A 21,775-nucleotide genomic window follows, 5' to 3' on the forward strand; every position below is an offset into this window, starting at 1 on the left:
CCTCTCAACAGAGGAGTATTTTGTGAGAGGGGGTCCCTGAAGAGGGATGGGGAGGGTGGGGAGGTTAGCGGAATGGTGGTAAGAAGGAGGGAGTATCCGCATTTGATGATTTCTAATACCCAATAGTCCATGGTAATCGTCACCCACTGATTGAGAAAGGGGCATAAACAGCGGTGGAAAATGTTGCGTTTGGGTGGAGAGGTACCACTGGCTCTTGAAAAAGCTTCAAACCTGCTGTTTAGAGACTTGGTGAGCAGATGGGCGGTTGTTTGGGATTAATCGGCGTTGATTTCTAGGCTTAGCGCGAGGTTGGTCAAATGGCCTTTGCTGTTGTATGCCATAAGAGAACTCATGTTGTCTTTGGTAGGGTGTATAGTGCTTCCTTCAATATGGGGGCAGATACACCCTAGAGTACACAATGTTGTGTGAGAGTCCTTGCTAGAGTGAAGGATCTCATTAGTTTTAGCTGCAAAATGTTTATCTTTGCCAAAAGGAGAGGTCCTCCTCTTTGTTTTGAAAATCCTAGGGGACCACCGTCGCTTGAAGCCATGATTATCGCCTCATGACAATGGAAGTAGCCGTCACTCTTGCAACTGTATCAGCAGAATCAAGAGCCATTTGAAGGTGTGCTGTAGTGTAACCCTCTTAAACTATTGATTTTAGGATTGGTCTCTTGCCACGCAGGAGGTATGGCATAAACTCAGTGTGTCTTTTTATAGTTATCAAAATTGTGGTTGGCGAGTAAGGCAGTGTAGTTGGCTATTCTAAGTTGTAATGTGGATGAGGAGTATACTTCCCTACCAAATAAGTCCAGGAATTTGTGCTCTTTTTCTTTTTGAGCGGATTTGTATTGGGGGTTTTGGGCTCTATGCTGTGCTGCGTCCATAACCAGTGAATTTGGTTGTGGGTATAGAAATAAAAAGTCCATGCTTTTGGATGGCACAAAATATTTTCTATCAGCCCTCTTGTTCATTGAGGGGCTGAGGCTGGTGTGTGCCAAACCTCATCTGCCACTTCCACAATTACTTCATTGATTGGGAGGGCAATTCTTGATTTTGAGCCGTGCTGAAGGTTCTTCAGGAGCTTATGCTGTTTCTCCTGAACTACTGATAATACCACCTCCTGGCTAGTGGTGACTCTTTTGAATAGATCATGAAACTCTTTCAGGTCATCAGTGGATAATGGATCATCTGGGATGACAGCCTTGTCTGGTGAGGAAGAGGATTTGTCAACTGGGGAAATGTCAGGTTGTTCTGCATCCTCAGTAATTAGGCCATCCTCTGTCTCAATGTCCTCAGTTGGCTGGGGAGAGCAACAAGTGTGAGAGGCAGGTATGGACCTAGGAACTGACAGTGATGGTACCATTCGTCAGTGTCATGGAGGTGCCCAAAAGCAACATGGGGACCAGCGAGGGGAGTAACATGAGTGGTAGGACCAGTCCTGGTAAAAGGAAGGGTGATGGTCATTGCATGGTTGGTGTCTGTAGTAAGATACACATGTTCTGGCAGGAGAAGAAAGATGGGAAGAAAACAAAGTGCTCTGATCATTGTCGTAGGTGCTGTCGTGGGATAACACCAGTGAGCAAGGTGGGGAACTTCTTATTGACAAAGGGAATGAGAATGGTGTCTTGGAGGAGAAGGATGTGGACTTCTCTGACGTGGATCTACAATCAGTGATGGCTCCCGGTAATCGCGGGAACGTAAGACAGAGTGGTGGTGGTCAGGAGGAAGACTTTGTGGTGCTGCAGAACTCGGTGCCAATGGTTGGGGCATCGGTGCCAGTGGAGACAGCTGTGGTTCTGGGCTGTGTGTGTGAGGCAAGGGCTTGGCAGATTTAGATTTTGCTTTTGCTGGTGCCAAGGTCTTAACTGGTGCCGCCATTGTCTGCGGAGCCACCGAGGAGCTGGTGCTGTTGGTGTTGCCGGTTTCCTGTTCCCAGGTATCAGACTTTTTCAGTGCCAAAGAGGATGGTATCAACTTTTGGGTGGCACACAAGGTGCCTGGCTTGTCTCCCGAACTCATTCTTGGAGGTAAGAAGCAGGCTGGGGAGACTTGGGCAGCGAGAGCTCCAAGTCTTTAGACTTCCTGTTAGCCTTGTCAAGGTGGCTGTCTTTGTCCCTGGTGGTTTGAGGCTTCACAGCCTTGTCAAAAAGCAGCATATGCAGCCTGAGTTCCCTGTCTTTGTGGGCTCTGGCAGTAAGGCTTCAGCAGTGTACACATTTCTGGGGAATATGGGCCCAGACAGCGTATGCACGACCCGTGGCCATCAGAAGCGAGCATAGGGTCATGCCATTTTTCACGTCTTAAAACCCAGAGAGCTAGGCATGTTGTCAACAGAGCTTTCTTTCTTTCTTTCTTTCTTTCTTTCTTTCTTTCTTTCTTTCTTTCTTTCTTTCTTTCTTTCTTTCTTTCTTTCTTTCTTTCTTTCTTTCTTTCTTTCTTTCTTTCTTTCTTTCTTTCTTTCTTTCTAAACTCTGCAAAGCAGGGTTTCTTCTTTCCTTCTCTTCTCACCTTTTTTTAAATTAAGGCTGAAGGGACCATCGCTGGAGACTATTGGCACGGCTCCCTCAGAAACACTGAAGCAACTATTTACAGCAAAACCTTTTTTTTTTATAACAACTAACAAGTTACTGGAACATAACAACTATCAGCTCTATATCAATTAATTCTAATAAAAATGTTAATTCTAGGAATCGGAAGGAGGAGAGAAGTTCGAATTCCATCTGTGACCGGGGGTAGTAATGAATAAACTGAGGGCAGGTGGGCTGCACGTGCAAGCTCCAAGGCACAAACAGCATGCATCCCTCCCACCACACATGAGCATCCTGGCCAGACACTGTCTGTGGTTCCGGGATGAGCCCAACACCAACATTGGAGCATCCATGGGGACATTACTTGAAGAAGAACTTCCAAGTTTTGCTTTGAGAATGTTTGCATTTCAAAGCAAAGATCTCAGAAAGTGCAAACACAGATGGAAGCTAAATACTGCAGTCAGTTTTAACAGCTGCAGCTACTCAATGATCTGCTTCATTATTTTTTAGACTGTCAAGAACCTGATAATTTCAAAGCAAAACTCACTTGATTTTTAGTCAAAACTATGAAAAAACTGACTCATCCAGTTTCAGTGCAAAACATGAATTGACTGAGATTTACTCAATAGAACATCCAGATTCACTTGAAACTGATAACTAATTTCTTATAACCCTAAAGTACCTTTGAATGTACAAGCAGTAGTAGTTTATGTTGTAAATTACTTATTACAGGAAAAGTATTACCCAACTGGTGTTACAGAGATGCTCAGACTACCTATGAAGACGCTAAGGCAATGGCCACACTTCCCTGTAGTTTGGATTATGAGTGTGTGCACCAAAATGCTGCAATATGTGGATGCTGTCAGCATAAGCTGTTTGAAAAGGACTATGTTAATGAAAACAAGAAACCTTGCAATCAACACCTGCAGCCTCTACCCAGGGGAGCTACCATGCAATGCTTTGTTATGTGTTGCTTTTCCCACTCCCATGGTTCAAACTATGGGGCACAGTAGACAAGGCCTAGGACTGCTCTTATTTTTCAATCACAGATCACTCACAACAGGCCTGTATGCAGGGTGTGTGAGTAAAGGGTGTGAATGCATCCCCCCAATGGTCCTCCAAATTGCCCCCTAGTTGCCCCAGCCTCCCTCCCCCGTCTTCTGGCCTGCCGGGGGAAGACAGGGGTGGCATGCTGCCCAAGCCTCCCTCCCCTGTGCTCTGGCCAGCCGTGGGAAGGCAGGGGCTGATTTCCTTTCCCTCCCCCAGGAGTGAGGCCAGGGGCAGGGCTGAGCCACTATGGCAAGAGCGGAGCAGCCACCAACCCCTCCCATGACTTAGGCTGGGCTGCTGTAGCTGCATCATGGACAGTCAGGGGCTGATTCCACTATAGCCCTCCCAGGTAGCCAGGGAAGCAGGCTACTGTTCTGCTTCGTGATCCACCAGTTGACTGCTTGCTATCAACCGATCGACTGTGATTGACATCTTGGGCACCCCAGATATAGGATGTAATTGTAATTGGGCTATAATTGAGCCTTGCTGGGTGATCCACAGGCATCGGGTGATTAGCCCTGCTTGATAGCAAACTGTTGTTCTTTTCATTGAAAAGGTACCAGTTAGGACGCCAATATAAAGCAACAATAGACAAATGACAAAACATATGCGTTAGCTTCCCATCGCTAACAGTTCATTTTAAAATATACAGGCATTTCAAAATAATTCCTTGTTAATATTATTCTAGTTTAAAATAGTATTTATTTTTGAAATTGGATTTTAGGCACAACTGGAATATAACTGGAAAATAAGGGACCATTTTAAATTTAAATGAAAATTATTTAAAATTAAAACCCTTTATAAAAATGGTCCCTTAAATTCCAGTTGTGACAGTTTTTATTCAAAACAGATTTAAATATTGCTATGGGGAGGAAAAAGCAGCAGGAAATATATATTTTAAAAAATTATATTTAAAAACATTGTGGTCCACATTTACAAAAAAGTAACCTGGTTTTGGTACACACTTCATTTATATCAGTCTATTTCCAAAGTTACCTGTTTCATTGCAACCTTCCAGCTGACTCAACATTTACTAGTTAAATCCTTTCATATGCCCTTTATTGAATCATTTAAGCTGCTATAAATCTTGGCAGTAGTACATTGTGAAAATATTATTTAAAACAGCTTTCAAAACATGTTCAAGGCTACCACAAAGTGAAATCATCATGGGAATCTTGCTCTTAGGGAAGCCTTAAAATTTTGTAAGCCTATATTGCCAACAAGTAATTAAACAGAATAGTTCGATAAAGTATATTGTAGAAAGTATATTGTATAATGTATATTGCTGTAAGCAGATTAATGGATGTAACTGAACTGCTTAAAGAAATAGGTTGCCTACCTGATGCTGCAACATCTGCAATAGGCCTTTTTGTGACATTAGCCATGAATCCAACAATGGAAAAGATGACAAAGCCAGCAAACATACTTGTGCATGAATTTATACAACACACTATGATGGAATCCCTGAAACAAAGGAAGAGGTGCATTAGACTAATAAATAAAGCAATACTGGTTACATTCCTGTATTTTCTATTATCTTTGTTGAGAGGAAGGGTGCCTAAGGTTAAGGCACTTGACTCATCACATCTGGATTCTGTGATATACCTTCTATGTGACTCTGTACAAGTCACAGAAAGTAGTAAAGTGGGGATACTATTTTGGTCTTTCCTATTTAGATTATTTGATTTTAGGATCTGGAAATGTTTCTTAGTATGTATTTGTAGAGCTCCCAATACAGTGGGGTCCTGATCTCAGTAAAGATGCCTAAGTGCTACTGTAATATATATAACAATATGTTTACCTGTAAACGTTGTTGTGGAAAGGGTTGTAGCTTCCAAGAGCTATCAGTGAACCAAGACCCAAACCATACGAGAAAAAAATTTGCGTAGCAGCATCCAGCCAGACCTAATTGCAGAAAGTAACATATTTTTTCACTATGTTTAGACAGAAACTTGTGTGGCTGCTCAGGTGCTTTTGTAATGGTGAGCAATTCACATGGAACTTTTGTTTACAAGAATTAAATGTTTACCTCAGAATCAGAAAGCTTACTGAAGTTAGGAGTGATATAGAATAAAATGCCTTCCTTTGCTCCAGGTAGCGTCACTCCACGGAAGAACAGGATAATTAGCATGACATATGGATAAGTAGCGGAGAAGTATACCACCTAAGAGAAAGAAAAGGATTTGTAAGCATGGAGTTAAAATGGGCCCTTTGCATTGACTTTCAGTAGCTTTAGCTATTTGCTTCAGAAGTGATAAAACCCAGATTTGTTTTTCAATCCATAATAACGGGCAAGGGTCACATTTCATGGGGAAATAATGGGACACTGCTCTTTGTTCCCCTACGCCATGCCCAGAATCTTCCATTCAACCAATCTAAACTAACAGCCCCTTTCCACTGTTTTTCTCTCTGCCCTTAGGACCAGAGGCTAGGGAGAAGACAGGGCTGCCAGTGAAGCACTGGTTCACATTGCTCTTCTCCTTGTGCTTGCAGTGTGAACACCAGCTTTGCCATGCAGAGCCCAGCCAGGAGGAGAGCACCAAATGGTTCTTCCCACTGAATGAACTCTATCCCTGCTAGAGGGGCTCTGTTCCTACGCCAGGAAGGGTGAAAGACATTTGTCGGTGATAGAATTACCCTGCAGTGTCTCATGACATCATCTGTCTTCCAAAACTCCTGAGATGGGTTGATGTGAAGTTAAGCTACAAAAAGGCTACGTCTAGACTGGCATGATTCTCCGCAAATGCTTTTAACTGAAAAGTTTTCCGTTAAAAGCATTTGTGGAAAAGAGCGTCCATGCCAATCTAGACGCACTTTTCCACAAAAAAGCCCCGATCGCCATTTTCGTGATCGGGGTTTTTTTGAGCAAAACAAATCTGAGCTGTCTACACTGGCTTTTGCCCAAACGGGAGCAGCATAGTCTTTCTGCAAGAAGCACTGATTTCAGACATAGGAAGTCAGTGTTCTTGCGGAAATTCAAGCAGCCAGTGTAGACAGCTGGCAAGTTTTTCCGCAAAAGCAGTTGCTTTTGCGAAAAACTTGCCAATCTAGACACAGCCAAACAGTATGGCTGCTTCCTTTAAGAATACTAATGCAGGAGAAGGAGAAATGAAATTCTACACTGCAGCTGTGTCCTTTTAACAGCTACATCCAGTTCTCAGCTGAACCTGAAAGTGGAATGTGGATTTTAATGACCTTTGAGAAAGTCTTTAATTGGTCACATAAAAATTTGAGTGTGGAATTCATTTAAAGCATACGTCCTAATGGCAGAGTTAAGTATTAGCACAGTATGATAGCACTACTAGAGCGGAGACCGAATCTGATGACTACAAATACTTCTCTCTTCAGAAAAGCAGCAATTCATTTTAACATTGCCTTCAGTCCATATAAAGGGAGCAGATGTGCACACAGCATTCACTGGATTACTGCCTTTCAGTAACTTGTATTTTTCTGTATAATGATAATGTTTTATATCTCGTCAGCATGCCAAATCCTGGCCCCCTGCACAAAACCCAAAGTCCTGGTAGTGTGGGATCCCACAGCCTCATCCAAAAGCAGGTTGGAGCTGTTTCCAACAGCAGCAGCAACAGCACCTACACTGCACATCTTCCTGTTTGGGGAGTTGTTTTTATTCACAGAAGGGTTAATGAGAACACTATAAAAACATGGGTCCATGCTAACTGCAGATCTCAGGTGCACATATCCCCAGCCATCCCTAGGGAAGCAGGGAAGGAGTAGTCTTTGCCTTCCCTGCAGCACAGTGACAGCAATTCTGATTGGCCCCAACAAGGGCTCTGCAAGGATGAAAGGCTCTCTGGACCCTTTCCAACCCAGTGTGCAATGGCACAAAGGCCAAGCCTTCGAATTACACTGCAGATGCATTTCAAATGCATGCAGTTAGTGTACTGTATGTGTCATTTTTCGTAAGTACACTGCAGCATTATTGCTATCACCAGTAGATATTCACAAGACAGCGTGATGGATGCAGACCAGTTGGCCGCTGAAGTCTAGAAGGGTATGTCTACACTACAAAGTTAGTTCGAACTAACAGACATTAGTTCGAACTAACTTTCATAGGCGCTACACTAGCGCTCCGTTAGTTCGAATTTAATTCGAACAAATGGAGCGCTTAGTTCGAACTAGGTAATCCTCATTTTACAAGAATTAAGCCTAGTTCGAACTTACTAGTTCGAATTAAGGGCTGTGTAGACCCTTAATTCGAACTAGTGGGAGGCTAGCTCTCCCCAGGTTTCCCTGGTGGCCACTCTGGCCAACACCAGGGAAACTCGTCTGCCCCCCTTAAAGGGGCACGGACTGGCTACGGTACCCATGCCAGGTACAAGCCTGCCAGCACCCAGCCAGCAGACCCTGCACCTGGCACGGATCGAGCCACCCACCCGATGCCCCCCAGCCCTCCCCCTCTTCCCGGGACCAGGCTGGCAGCTCCCGGGAGCTTGCCTGGGACCGCAAGAGGCGGGCACCCGCCTGGGCTAGTGCGGACATCATGGACCTCGTCCACGACCTCCGCACTAGGCACAGGAAAGTGGCCGGCTAGGGCAGGAGAGCTGCCAGCCTGGCCACCCAGGAGCAGGTGTGCATGAAAATCAAGGTGGTCCACTGAGACCCCCGACCCTGAGCCCTGAACTTACAATGGCTGTCCTGGGTCAGACCAAAGGTCCATCTAGCCCAGTAGCCTGTCTGCCGACAGCGGCCAACCCTAGGGATCCTGGAGGGGATGGACCGAAGACAGTGACCAAGCCATTTGTGTCGTGCCATCCCTCTCCAGCCTTCCACAAACCTTGGGCAGGGACACCACTCCTACCCCCTGGCTAATACCACTCCATGGACCCAACCTCCATGACTTGATCTCACGTCCCTTTAAACTCTGTTCTAGTTGTAGCCTTCACATCCTCCTGCAGCAAGGAGTTCCACAGGTTGACTCTTTGCTTTGTGAAGAACAACTTTCTGTTACTAGTTTGAAGCCTGCTACCCATTCCTTTCCTTTCCTTTCCTTTCCTTTGGTGTCCTCTAGTCCTCCTTTATGGGAACTAATGAAGAACTTTTCTGTATGCACCCTCTCCACCCCACTCATGCTTTTAGAGACCTCTATCCTGTCCCCCCTCCGTCTCCTCTTTTCTAAGCTGAAAAGTCCCAGTCTCTTTAGCCTCTCTTCATATGGGACCTGTTCCCAACCCCTGATCATTGTAGTTGCCGTCCCCTCTCCCACCCTCTCTCTTCCCCTCTCCCACCTCCTTTTCCCAGTCTCCCCCAGTTTTGTTCAATAAAGACAGATTCCATTTTGGAACACAATTGTCCTTTATTTTGTACATCAAGAAGAGGGGCTAAGGAAGGGTGAGTGGAAGGAGGTGAGGGAGGAATGGGGTACAAGTCCCCGATGGGGAGGACTGGGCTGGCTCTGCGGGCTTCTGGGGGTGGAAACTCTCCTGCAGCCCCCCAATTGCCCTCTCTCCCCAGATGGCAGCCTGCGGCAAGTGCAGCCGGTCTGATGGCTGAGTGTTGTGATGTGCCCAGTGTGGGTACTCCGGGCAATCCAAGCCAGGACTGCTTTGCAAGTGGGCACCCCTGAGAACTGTCTGTCCGGGGTGGGGGTCAGGACCCTTTAAGCACAGCCCTTGGCTAGCCTGAGACAGCATCTCCACGCTCTAAGTCCTCCTCTGATGCCCTGCCGGCACTGCTTCTGGCCATCCTTACACCTGGTTCAGGGTCCACTTAATGTGGACATGCTAGTTCGAATTAGCAAAACACTAATTCGAACTAGTTTTTTAGTCTAGATCCGTTAGTTCGAATTAGCTTAGTTCGAATTAACTAATTCGAACTAAGTTAGTTCGAATTAACGTTGTAGTGTAGACGTACCCATAGAAAGTAGATTTAGTGTTTTCTGTTCTCTGAGGTTATGTCTACACAGGAACATTATTTTGAAATAACATAATCCACATCTACGTAGCCAGCAGTTATTTCGACACAATTTTGAAATACTATCAAGTTGGAGGGACTCCTTACTTGGACTCCTGTAACACTCATTTTATGAGAAGTAAGAGAAGTAGGAGGAAGAGTGCTCTATTTCAAAGTAAGGGTTGTGTAGACAGTATCAAAACTCAAAATAAGCTATTTTGAAATAAGCTATGCAATTGATGTAGCTTAATTTACATAGCTTATTTTGAGTTAAGCTCTGCTATGTAGACGTGCCCTGAATGACCAAGGCAGGGACTGCTACAATGCAATTAAGGGTATGTCTACACTACAGCACTAATTTGAACTAAGCTAATTCAAATTAGCACATCTAGACTTAAAAACTAGTTCGAATTAGCGTTTTGCTAATTCGAACTAGTGTGTCCACACTTATTGGACGCTGGGGCGCATTTAAGGGCAGCTGAAACCGGTTCCGGCAGGGCATCAGGTCAGTAGTTGCTTTGTGTGGCTGCTGTCGGAGGCTATCTGAGACTCATGCTTAAAGGGGCCCCCCTGGACAGCCGGTTCTCAGCTTTTCCGCTTGCTTGCCTACCTCGCCGAGGGACAGGAAAGTGTTTTTCTCTCTGCCTGTCTGTGTCGGTGCTTCCCTTTCGAGACGCTGCTGCAGTTGGCAACATGGAGCCAGAGCTTGCCCTGGGCTTTTCGGTGCAGTTTTTGGACTTGCTGCTGCAAGCCTGCCAGCAATGGCTGGAGGCTGCTTTGTACCACCTGGTGCACGTCAGACCCCTACCTCTCCACCTGGCCTCCCTGGGGGCCGTGGAGGAGCCACAGCACCACCTGGACGCCAGCGTGCCCCGCTGCATCTGGCATCTGGACACCAGCAGCGACTGGTGAGACCGCATCGTCCTGGACCGCTGGGGAGACAGACAATGGACCAAGAACTTCAGGATGAAAAGGGACACCTTCCTGGAGCTCTGCGAGTGGCTCGCCCCTGCTCTGCAGCGACGGGACACTTGCATGAGGCCCGCCATCCCCCTCCAGAAGCGTGTGGCCATCGCCCTCTGGAAGCTCTCCACGCCGGACAGCTACCGATCCGTCGGGAACCAGTTCAGCATGGGGAGATCCACCATCGGAGCAGTGCTCATGCAGGTACAGCACTCACCGGCCACTGGGCCGGGGGGGAGGGCGGCTGCAAGGAGGGCCGCCAAATGAAATTAATGGGGAGCAGGTTTAAAACTAATAATAAAAGAAAGTTCTTCTTCACACAGCGTGTAGTCAACCTGTGGAACTCCTTGCCAGAGGACGCTGTGAAGGCTAGGCTATAAGGGTATGTCTACACTACCCTCCTAGTTCGAACTAGGAGGGTAAAGTAGGCATTCTGCACTTGCAAATGAAGCCCGGGATTTGAATTTCCCGGGCTTCATTTGCATAAGCGGGGAGCCGCCATTTTTAAAACCCCGCTGGTTCGAACTCTGTGCAGCGTGGCTACATGGGGCATGAACTAGGTAGTTCGAACTAGGCTTCCTAATTCGAACTACCGTTAATCCTCATTTCACGAGGAGTAACGGTAGTTCAAACTAGGAAGCCTAGTTCGAACTACCTAGTTCGTGCCCCGTGTAGCCGCGCTACATGGGGTTCGAACCAGCGGGGTTTTAAAAATGGCGGCTCCCCGCTTATGCAAATGAAGCCCGGGAAATTCAAATCCCGGGCTTCATTTGCAAGTGCGGTATGCCTACATTACCCCGCTAGTTCGAACTAGCAGGGTAGTGTAGACATACCCTAATAGAGTTTGAAGAGAAGCTAGATAATTTCATGAAGGTTAGGTCCATAAAAGGCTATTAGCCAGGGGATAAAATGGTGTCCTTGGCCTCTGTCTGTCAGAGGCTGGAGAGGGATGGCAGGAGACAAATCGCTTGATCGTTGTCTTTGGTCCACCCTCTCTGGGGAACCTGGTGCTGGCCACTGTCAGTAGACAGGATACTGGGCTAGATGGACCTTTGGTCTGACCCAGTACAGCCGTTCTTATGTTTTTATGTTCTTATGACCCAGGGAAAATAGGGGGGAGGAGGCGAAAGTGCCCCGCATGAGAAGGTTCAGTCTGTCCCGTCCGTACTACCCGCTGCCCGCGGGGGTTGCTTCTGGGAGTGGGGTGTGCGGCAGTGCAAGGGAATGAACACTCCCCGCCACCCGGGTGCCCCAGTGATTCGTGGTTTGCTGTGTCTCTCTGCAGGTGGTCAAGGCCATCAACTGGGTGCTGCTCTACAGGGTGGTCTGCCTCACCCCCGTCATCTGGGGGTTCAGCGCCCTTGGCTTCCCCAACTGCGGGGGGGGGGGCATCGATGGGATGCACATCCCCATCCGTGCCCCGGAACACCAGGCCTCCCAGTACATTAACAGGAAGGGGTACTTCTCCGTGCTCCTGCAGGCCATGTGTGACCACCGGGGCCAGTTCACGGACATTAATGTGGGCTGGTCCGGCAAGGCACACGATGCCAGGGTGTTCCGCAATTCCTTCATCTGCCAGAGGCTGCACGCTGGGACCTTCTTCCCCGACCGCCACATCAGGGTCGGGGACATGGACATGCCCGTGCGGCCTACCCCCTACAACCCTGGCTCATGAAGCCGTACACGGGGCACCTCAACCCCACTTGCCCGGCCTTCAATGCCAGGCTCACCAGGGCCAGCATTGTGGTGGAGGGGGCCTTCGGATGATTGAAAGCACGATTTAGGTGCCTCCTCACCCGCCTCGACCTCGCCGAGCACAATATCCCTCCCGTGGTGGCAGCATGTTGTGTGCTGCACAATTTGTGCGAGAGGAAGGGGGAGGCTTTCCTGCCAGCCTGGATGGCTGAGGCTGAGCGCATGGCTGGCCAGTACACTCAGCCCCGCACCGCCGCCATCCGGGAGGCCCAGCAGGGGGCCATCCGGATCCGGGAAGCCCTGCGGGAGAGCTTCCATGTGGAGGAGGAGGACTGAATTCTCCCTGCATGCCCCACTGGGGCCTTCTTCCACCCTCCGCTCCTTCCCCTTTCCCCCCCTAACCCGCCTTCCTAATGTCAAATAAAGACATCTGTTTTGCCAACAAAAATCTCTTTATTGTACATAACTGGGGTGGGGGAGGGAGGAGGAAGGGTGGGAGAGGGGAGGGGGAAACCTGGGAGGAGGGAGCTGGAAGGGGGTGGAAGGGAAGGAAGGGAAGGGAAAGCTCAGGCTTGGGGATCCTGCTGGCTCTCCCGTCTCGCAGCACTGCGGGTGCGGGGGAGTCGGGGGGGAGTGGGTGTGGAGGGTGGGGCAGGAGGGAAAGGGGGTGCGGAGGAAACGGGAGGGGGAGCAGGGGTGGGAGGAGGAGCAAGAGCTGGGATGGCCACAGGGGATGGAGCAGGAGGAGGCAGGAACCTGTCCACCAAGGTCTGGAGGTGACCTGTAAGGGCACAGCCCTGCTCCTCCAGCACCTCCAAACTCCGCTGCCACAGCCGCAGGTCCTCCCGGACCCAGTGGTCCTGGGTGTGGAGCTGGTGCTCCAGGAGCCAGAGGTGCCACCACTGGCACTCCTCCTGGTGCCTGGTGCGCCTACTGGCCTGGGTGCAGGTGGCTGTTGCAGGCGGGGTGGTGCACCCTGCAGTCCCAGGTGCTGTGGCTGTGGTGAAACAAGAGCAGTGGTCAATTCTCCCTGGAGACAAGGTGGGTGAAACCCAGACCCCCTCTTCAAGGCCAGGGCCCCTGCATGACATCCAGCTGCTGCTCCATGGTGGGCAAGGCCCAGGCGCACGGTCCCTGGGCTCCCTCTCCCCCACCCTCCCATACACATAAGGGGAGCACGATGGCACTCACATGTGGCGCCCTCCTCGGCCTCGGACGACACAGCTGATGTGCTCTGTGGGATGCCTCGGGGGTCCTGGGCAAGCTCCCTGCAGGCTCCTGGCTCTCAGCATCCTCCTCCTCCTCCTCCGTATCAGGGACAGGTCCCTCTGCCCCGGGGTCAATCACCATCCAGGGGGCATGGATGGCGTGAGCCCCCAGGATGCGGTCCGGGGCCTTAAAGTGGGGGCAGGTCTCCGGGTCGGCCCCTGGCTGGCAGGCCCTGGAGTAGGACTGCCGCAGGTCCTTGATTTTGCAGCGGACCTGCTCCCAGGTCCGCATGTGGCCTCTGGAGGCCAGGCTGGCAGCCATGCGGCTGTAGACGGCCACGTTCCTGTGGCTAGTGTGGAGATCATGGACATTGGACGCTTCCCCCCAAACCTCGATGAGGTCCACGATCTCCACACTTGACCAGGTCGGCACCTGCTTCTTGAGGCCCTGGGCAGGCTCCTGGGAGCTGCCAGCCTGGTCCTCGGAAGAGGGGGAGGGCTGGGTGGCAGCGGGTGGCTGGCTCATCCTGTGCCAGGTGCAGGGTCTGTTGGCTGGGTGCTGGCAGGCTTGCAACTGGCACAAGCAGTGTAGCCAGACAGTGGCCCTTTAAGGGCTCCGGGTCCAGGAGGGGGGCAGAAGAGTTTTCCTGGTTTGGCCCAGAGTGGCCACCAGGGCAAGCTGGGAAGGCCTAGCCTCCCACTAGTTCGAATTAAGTGGCTACACAGCCCTTAATTCGAACTAGTTAATTCGAACTAGGCGTTAGTCCTCGTAGAATGAGGTTTACCTAGCTCGAATTAAGCGCTCTGCTAGTTCGAATTAAGTTAGAACTAGCGGTTTGTATGTGAAGTGCCTATCAAAGTTAATTCGAACTAACGGCTCTTAGTTCAAATTAACTTTGTAGGGTAGACATACCCTAAGTCAGGCTGGCACCTGGGGCCAGTTAAGAACTTTCCAGAAGCAGCAGGCTAATCTGAGCACCTGAAGGCCATTAAGGACTTGTTGGGGCTAGTTTAAAAAGCCTCCCATCAGGCAGGGCTAGCAGGTAAGGACTGGGAGTGAAGAGGTGCTGGGGAAGAGCAGAAGATTGAGGTCAGGTACTAGGAGAAAGCTACTGGGAGGAGTTGGTTGGGGAAGTTGCCCAGAGAGATGCTGTTGCTCTGGTGGTAGAGAAATTACTACTTCCTCCTACTGCTGCCATTAGGGTCCCTGGGCTAATGTTGCATTAATGTTTAGTAATGTAACCTCTACCTTACCTGTGTGTAAAAAGAATCTGCTCTCAGATCAGAGAGCAGGCCTGGGTCCTCATTCCAACTCTCCCTGCACTGTTACAGTGGCAACCCTTGAAGGGGGCGTTTGGGACTAAAGAGTAGTTCACCCCAAACCCATTTGTCTGGCCTATGATGAGAATGGCTTAGTAGTCTGTGACCCTTATCTCTAGTAAAGGGCAAGAGGCTATGCAGAATGTCACTGAGAGCCTCTGAGAGAAATGCTATCCCCCTAGATGTGCAGGATCTGTGTGGCAAGGCTGGAGCTTTGCCACAATAGGTACCTTGTAATAAGAATACAGGAGTGTTGGAAAACCTACATCCTTGTGGCAAAGTTAAAGAGTTAATTATCCAGTATGGGATTTACTTTGGCATTATTGGTCACAGGAAACCTAGAATGAAAATTTCCAAACGGTTGATTCAGGGTTGTGTGGGTTTCCCTCCCCCACCCCCCGACTCTCATTTATTCTAAGACTGGTAGTATAGTAGATAAAGTGGCCTCAAAAAGTGAGTGTAATCAATCTGCTCTCCTTTACACTGGCAGAGTGGTACAAAGAAGCATTAGGGTACGTAAGAATCAACTCCTTAAACTAGAACCTTTCTCCTCCCCCCACGGACAGCTGCTTCATTAAGCAGGGACTAACTTCTTTAACCAAAGTATGAAGCTGTGAATTTCTTCTTACACACAGGTAAGGTAGAGGTTACATTACTAAACATATTGGGCTAAATGCACCACAGTTGCACATCTACATCCATATTACATGGTTTTAAGTTGACCCATTTTTCATGAAGTTTTCCATTATCATAGAATCATAGAATCATAGGACTGGAAGGGACCTCAAGAGGTCATCGAGTCCAGCCCCCCGCCCTCAAGGCAGGACCAAGCTCCGTCTACACCATCCCTGACAGATGTCTATCTAACCTGTTCTTAAATATCTCCAGAGCGGGAGATTCCACCACCTCCCTTGGCAATTTATTCCAATATTTGACCACCCTGACAGTTAGGAATTTTTTCCTAATGTCCAATCTAAACCTCCCCTGCTGCACTTTAAGTCCATTACTCCTTGTCCTGTCCTCAGAAACCAAGAGGAACAAATTTTCTCCTTCCTCCTTGTGACACCCTTTTAGATATTTGAAAACCGCTATCATGTCCCCCCTTAATCTTCTTTTTTCCAAACTAAACAAGCCCAGTTCATGAAGCCTGGCTTCATAGGTCATGTTCTCTAAACCTTTAATCATTCTTGTCGCTCTTCTCTGTACCCTTTCCAATTTCTCCACATCTTTCTTGAAATGTGGCACCCAGAACTGGACACAGTACTCCAGCTGAGGCCTAACTAGTGCAGAGTAGAGCGGCAGAATGACTTCACGAGTTTTGCTTACAACACACCTGTTGATACAACCTAGAATCATATTTGCTTTTTTTGCAACAGCATCACACTGTTGACTCATATTCAACTTGTGGTCCACTATGACCCCTAGATCCCTTTCCGCCATGCTCCTTCCTAGACAGTCGCTTCCCATCTTGTATGTATGGAACTGATTGTTCCTTCCTAAGTGGAGCACTTTGCATTTCTCTTTATTAAACCTCATCCTGTTTACCTCTGACCATTTCTCTAACTTGCTAAGGTCATTTTGAATTATGTCCCTATCCTCCAAAGAAGTTGCAACCCCACCCAGTTTGGTATCATCTGCAAACTTAATAAGCGTACTCTCTATCCCAATATCTACATCATTGATGAAGATATTGAACAGTACGGGTCCCAAAACAGACCCTTGAGGAACTCCACTTGTTATCCCTTTCCAGCAGGATTTAGCACCGTTAACAACAACTCTCTGACTACGGTTATCCAGCCAATTATGCACCCACCTTATCGTGGCCCTATCTAAGTTATATTTGCCTAGTTTATCAATAAGAATATCATGCGAGACCATATCAAATGCCTTACTAAAGTCTAGGTATATGACATCCACCGCTTCTCCCTTATCCACAAGGCTCGTTATCCTATCAAAGAAAGCTATTAGATTAGTTTGGCATGACTTGTTCTTCACAAACCCATGCTGGCTATTCCCTATCACTTTATTACCTTCCAAGTGTTTGCATATGATTTCCTTAATTACCTGCTCCATTATCTTCCCTGGGACAGACGTTAAACTGACCGGTCTGTAGTTTCCTGGGTTGTTCTTATTCCCCTTTTTATACATGGGCACAATATTTGCCCTTTTCCAGTCTTCTGGAATCTTCCCTGTCTGCCATGATTTTTCAAAAATCATAGCTAAAGGCCCAGATACCTCCTCTATCAGCTCCTTGAGTATCCTGGGATGCATTTCATCAGGACCTGGTGCATTTGTAGGAACATTTGTAGTCATTGTTTGTAATGTTGTAGTTGTGTTGGTTCCAGGATATAAGTAGGCAATTGCCTACTTCATTTTAAGTGGAGTTTTACAAGATGTTTGAATTATTTAACCTTGTACACTCTAATTGTCTTCTCCAGACCTCAGGGAGAGTTCTGTGAAGCTGCAAAGTTTTCCCCTTCCACCCACAGAGATTAATGTAACAAATTATTCATTCCGTCCCCCCCATCTGGTCTGTCTTTCTCTCTCATTTTTAGTAATTACCTAGTAATTTTTGAGTATTTATCAAAAACCTTCATATGTTGTGTTAAAATATGCTTGACAGAGCCAAGGAAGGAAAATGGAAGATTCTGTACTTTATAGTAAAGCAGCAATCTCAGAGGGGTCTTCAGAATATTTTGTTGGGCAAAATAGGCATAGCTTTAATTTAAGAGTATTCACAGTTCTAAAGCTTACCTTTCCTGTCCAGCCTACCCCCTTCCAGATGCAAAAATACACTAAAATCCAGGCAATTGCCAGGGTAATCGCTAATGGCCATCGGATCTGCCCTGACTTTTCCAGCCCATCTGTCATTTGATGCATGTTGCGTCTAGAATCAGCAAAAAGAATGATGCATTTAACAACCACTTATTCAGAAGTATGTATGATGTAGCTGAACTATGCATATGCACACAAATTATGTATAGAAAAATTCTGCTCAGCTTACTCCCAAAATTCGACCACAGCACTTGTCATGTTGGTGGTATTTGCTATACTGTAATTGGAGAAACAGTGTTCCGTGTTCCATGAATTTCCACAGTGTCTCCAAGGAAGAGTCTATTTTAAAAGAAAAAGAATAAAACTACTAAAAATATTTTACAAGTAAACATCACCTCAGGTATATCCTCTGACAAAGATTGATGGTTGATTCAAAAACTAATGTAGGTTGAGTTCTGCATTGTACGTATTTCCCTGGGGGGAATTTCTTCTCAATTACATGAATCAAAAATGAAAATGTTTCCTCCTTTCTTCACTGCATCAGGCAAAAATGTTTCAGAATCAGCTATGCCTCTCAAAATGTGAGTGTATTGACAGTTCTTTAAGCTACAGCTGCTCAGGAAAGGACCTCAAGGACTTTATTAAAGGTAATGAAATGTGACTACTTTTGAACACACCATTTCCAAAGGTTTCATTTCCCCCCCCCCTCAGACCTAGATAACTTAAACTAGATTTACTATTTTATATGACAGTATTCCTTACTTAAAGATACTTAATTGATGTTTTTGATTAAAAACCAGAATGCAGTGATTGGATATCTGTGCAAGTAATTTTGGACAACTTGTGGCAAGTAATTTCAATAATGTATATTCCCTGTTGATAGTAATACCTTTGGAAGCCAAAAATTTCACATACTGCATATGTTGCAGTATACAGAGTGGGTGCGTCTAGATTGGCAAGATTTTGAGCAAAAGCTGTCTACACTGGCCACTTGAATTTGCGCAAGAGCACTGACGTTCTAATGTAAGAATTCAGAGTTTCTTGCGCAAATACTTTGATGCTTCCACTCAGGGATAAACCCTCTTGTGCAAGAATACTTGCGCAAGAGGGTCAGTGTAGATAGGCACCTTAATTTTTTGCACAAGAAAGCCCGATGGCTAAAATGGCCATTGGAGCTTTCTTGTGCAAAAGCGCATCTATACTGGGCACGTATGCTTTTGCGCAAAAGCACTTTTTGCACAAAAGCATCCGTGCCAATCTAGACGCTCTTTTGTGTTAAAAGTATTTTTGTGTTAAAACGGAAAACTTTTCCATTAAAAGTATTTCCGCAAAATCATGCCAGTCTAGACGCAACCAGTGAGTTTATCAGAAACTTCATGAGAATTCAAAATACTCTAATTCAGACCCCGATCCTACAAGAACACTTCCCAACAACATTGTCACATGTAAAACATGTTATGGGCAAATAGAATATAATCACAAACAAAGAAACTGGTTCTTTACTGAGGTCAAAATTCCCAGAGCTGAACACAATTATGAGCAAAATTGAGTGGGAGGAAAAAATAAGTGAATGACAGTTGGAAATTGTTTAAGAATGCTTTAAGAAATTATTTTAAAAAGCTGAAATGTATCCATAAGAAAATCTATGACCTGTAAGGTTAAAGAAACTAGGAAGGAATTATTTAGATGAAGATATTACTCGCCCTGTTCAGTAGCAATGGTTCTGTGAAATGTATATCCCTGTGGGTGCTCCACTCAGGCCTCGGTGCAAAAATCTCCTGTGATAGTCTGTGGTGGTTCTCTTCTATAGACAGTAGGAAGTGTATATGCAATTAGCAATCCACTTGGACATGTTATGCAGAGACAGCTGTTCCATGGGAACCAGACGTAGAAATGAAAAGTCTGTCTGATTTCCTGAATTCCTTGGTTCTATCTATGTAGAACACAAGGGCTCATCTAGTGTCCAGAGTCATTGAGGTGAAAGTCCGATATAACTTTAGGAAGGCACTTGTGATGAGCTCTGAGGATGATTTTATCCTTGGCAAAAATAGTATGGAGGATGAGCCATCAGGGCTGCAATTTCCCTTACCCTTCTGGCAGAGGTAATTGCCACTATCAAGGCTACTTTCATAGCTAGATGTTGTGGAGAAGCAATGGCTAATGACTCAAAGGGGAGGGGTTATTTCTGTGAGTGTGCCAAGCACAAGGTTTAAGTCCCAAGGTGGCAATGGCAGATGTAAATTTGGATGCATCTTTTGCAAACCCATTAAGAAACACTTCCTGGTTCATGGAAAGCTGTGATGGCGGACAAGTGGACATGAATGGAACTAATATAAAGGTCCATCAGGTATTCCAGCATGATAGTTATTGGAACAGTGTTTGGTAGCCATTAACAATGGCGGCACCACTCTTGAAATAATTTCCATGTGTTTTTGTAGGTTTACCTCATGGAGAAGCACTGACTATTCAAGAGGATCTGCTTCACTCTCTCTGAACAGGTAAGTTCTTCATTTTGGAATCTTGAAGAAGCCATGCTGTGCATTTGAGGGCCCTGAGCTTTATTTGAGAGTTTTGCCTTGATTCTGGGTCAGTAAGTGGGGACCAGTAGGGAAGGGGATCAGGTGGACAATTGATAGATGGTGCAGATAGGAAAACCACGGTTGTCTTGGCCAGTAGGGCGCTATTAGAATCACTGTGGCTCAGTCTGTGCAAATCTTGTTGATCACCCTAAAGAGTAAGGGGGTCAGTGGGAAGGCATACAAAAGGGGAGAGGTCTAGGGTATAGTGAAGGCATCTCCCTCTGATCTCTTGCCTCAACTCGCTTGGGAGCAGAAGCGGTGACATTTGCCATTGGCTGCTGTCTCAAATAAGTCTGACTGGGAACTCCCATTGTCGGAAGATTGGGAGGATGACATTGAGGCTGAACTCCCACTCGTGCTTTTCTGAGACGAGTCTATTCCAGTTCCAGAACCTGATTGCTCCTGCTGGTTGATATAAAACGTAGAGGGTGTGTTGTCCATGAGGATATATATGGTTCTGCCCTGGATGATGGTAAAGAAGTGTGCATATGCACTGCAGATGACCCCGAGTTCGAGTGTTGATGTGAAGCTGCATCTCAGATCGTGATCATCTGCCCTGGATTGTCTGTGTGCTGCAGTTGGCACCCCAACTTAGTTATGATACATTGGTTGTGACGACCATTGATGATGAGGAGATTGCATGGGGAGGTCCACCTTTTGAGAGATCGGAGAACTAATGGAGGAACTGTAAGACATCTTGTGTGACTATGTCAGTTGGGAATGTAAATGGTTGCAAGCCAAATCTATAGGCAGCACATGTGTAACCTCGCATGGGAGACAACAAATGTAATAGCTGCCATGTGTCCTAGAATCTGAAGGCATATGTGTGCAGTCATAAAGGGAGTATGTATGACTCCCTTGATAAGTTCATATAGTGTCTGGATCTGCTGTAGCAGAAAGTAGGCTCTGGCTGTCACAGCATCCAGGAATGACCCAATAAACTCTATCTTCTGGGTCGGCTCTAGGGTGGATTTCTAGATGTTTATGAGTAGACCCAGGTGAGAGAAGCAGTCCTTGATGGCATTTGTCATGATTAGTGTTTGCTGATGTGAGGAGCCCTTGATTAAGCAATTGTCCAGGTAGGGGAATATAATGATGACCTGCCTCCTGAAGAATGCCTTAACCACAGCCAGAGTTTTAGAAAAGACCAGTGGAACCATGGGAAGTCCAAAAGGAAGGACTCAATAATGGTTAGAGGTCTTCACCTACCATAAATATGAGAAACCTAAGTGTCGAGTGTATCATTATATGAAAATATGCATCCTGAAGGTCAAGGACTAAGAACCAGTCCCTGTCATCAAGTGCTGGTATAATAATTCCCAGAGTCACCATTCGAAACTTGCTGTTGTGTATGAATTTGAGCTTTCTGAGATCCAAAATAGGCCTCCAACCCCTTGTTTTCTTAGCAGTTAGGAAATAGTTGGAATAAAACCTTATTCTTTGAAATTCTGGAGAGACCAGCTCTACTGCCCCTAAGCTGAGTAGTTTTTGTACCTCTGCTCATAGAAGGGGCTCATGAGAGGGGTCCCTGAAGAGGAATAGGGAAAGGGGATGGGTAGGGGATATAGAGATGAAAGTTAATTGTGTAGCTAGTATTGATGATCTCTAGGACCCATTTGTCAGTAGTGAAGAGAGCCCATTTGTGCCAAAAGGGCCTCAAATGGTGGTGGAAAATAGGAGTGGTATCACTGGATCGGTGGGATGGTCGCTCAGACCCCTGACCACATCTTCAAATTTGGTTG

At 46.8% G+C, this 21,775-nt stretch overlaps 1 protein-coding gene across 3 annotated transcripts in view; it reads right to left on the reverse strand.

Moving 5' to 3' along the window:
• Positions 1 to 21,775, reverse strand: part of SLC6A1 (solute carrier family 6 member 1) — a 210,974-nt gene that overhangs the window by 40,119 nt on the left and 149,080 nt on the right. For all 3 annotated transcript variants that reach the window (XM_075939325.1, XM_075939324.1, XM_075939323.1), the window contains 5 exons: positions 17,684 to 17,793; positions 17,434 to 17,566; positions 5,610 to 5,744; positions 5,382 to 5,485; positions 4,920 to 5,044 (listed from right to left, as the gene is read on the reverse strand). In XM_075939325.1, the coding sequence (XP_075795440.1) occupies positions 4,920 to 5,044; positions 5,382 to 5,485; positions 5,610 to 5,744; positions 17,434 to 17,566; positions 17,684 to 17,793 (607 nt within the window). The remainder of the gene's footprint in view (positions 1 to 4,919; positions 5,045 to 5,381; positions 5,486 to 5,609; positions 5,745 to 17,433; positions 17,567 to 17,683; positions 17,794 to 21,775) is intronic.

This window comes from Pelodiscus sinensis, chromosome 11, assembly GCF_049634645.1.
Source record: "Pelodiscus sinensis isolate JC-2024 chromosome 11, ASM4963464v1, whole genome shotgun sequence".
Taxonomy (NCBI): domain Eukaryota; kingdom Metazoa; phylum Chordata; order Testudines; family Trionychidae; genus Pelodiscus; species Pelodiscus sinensis.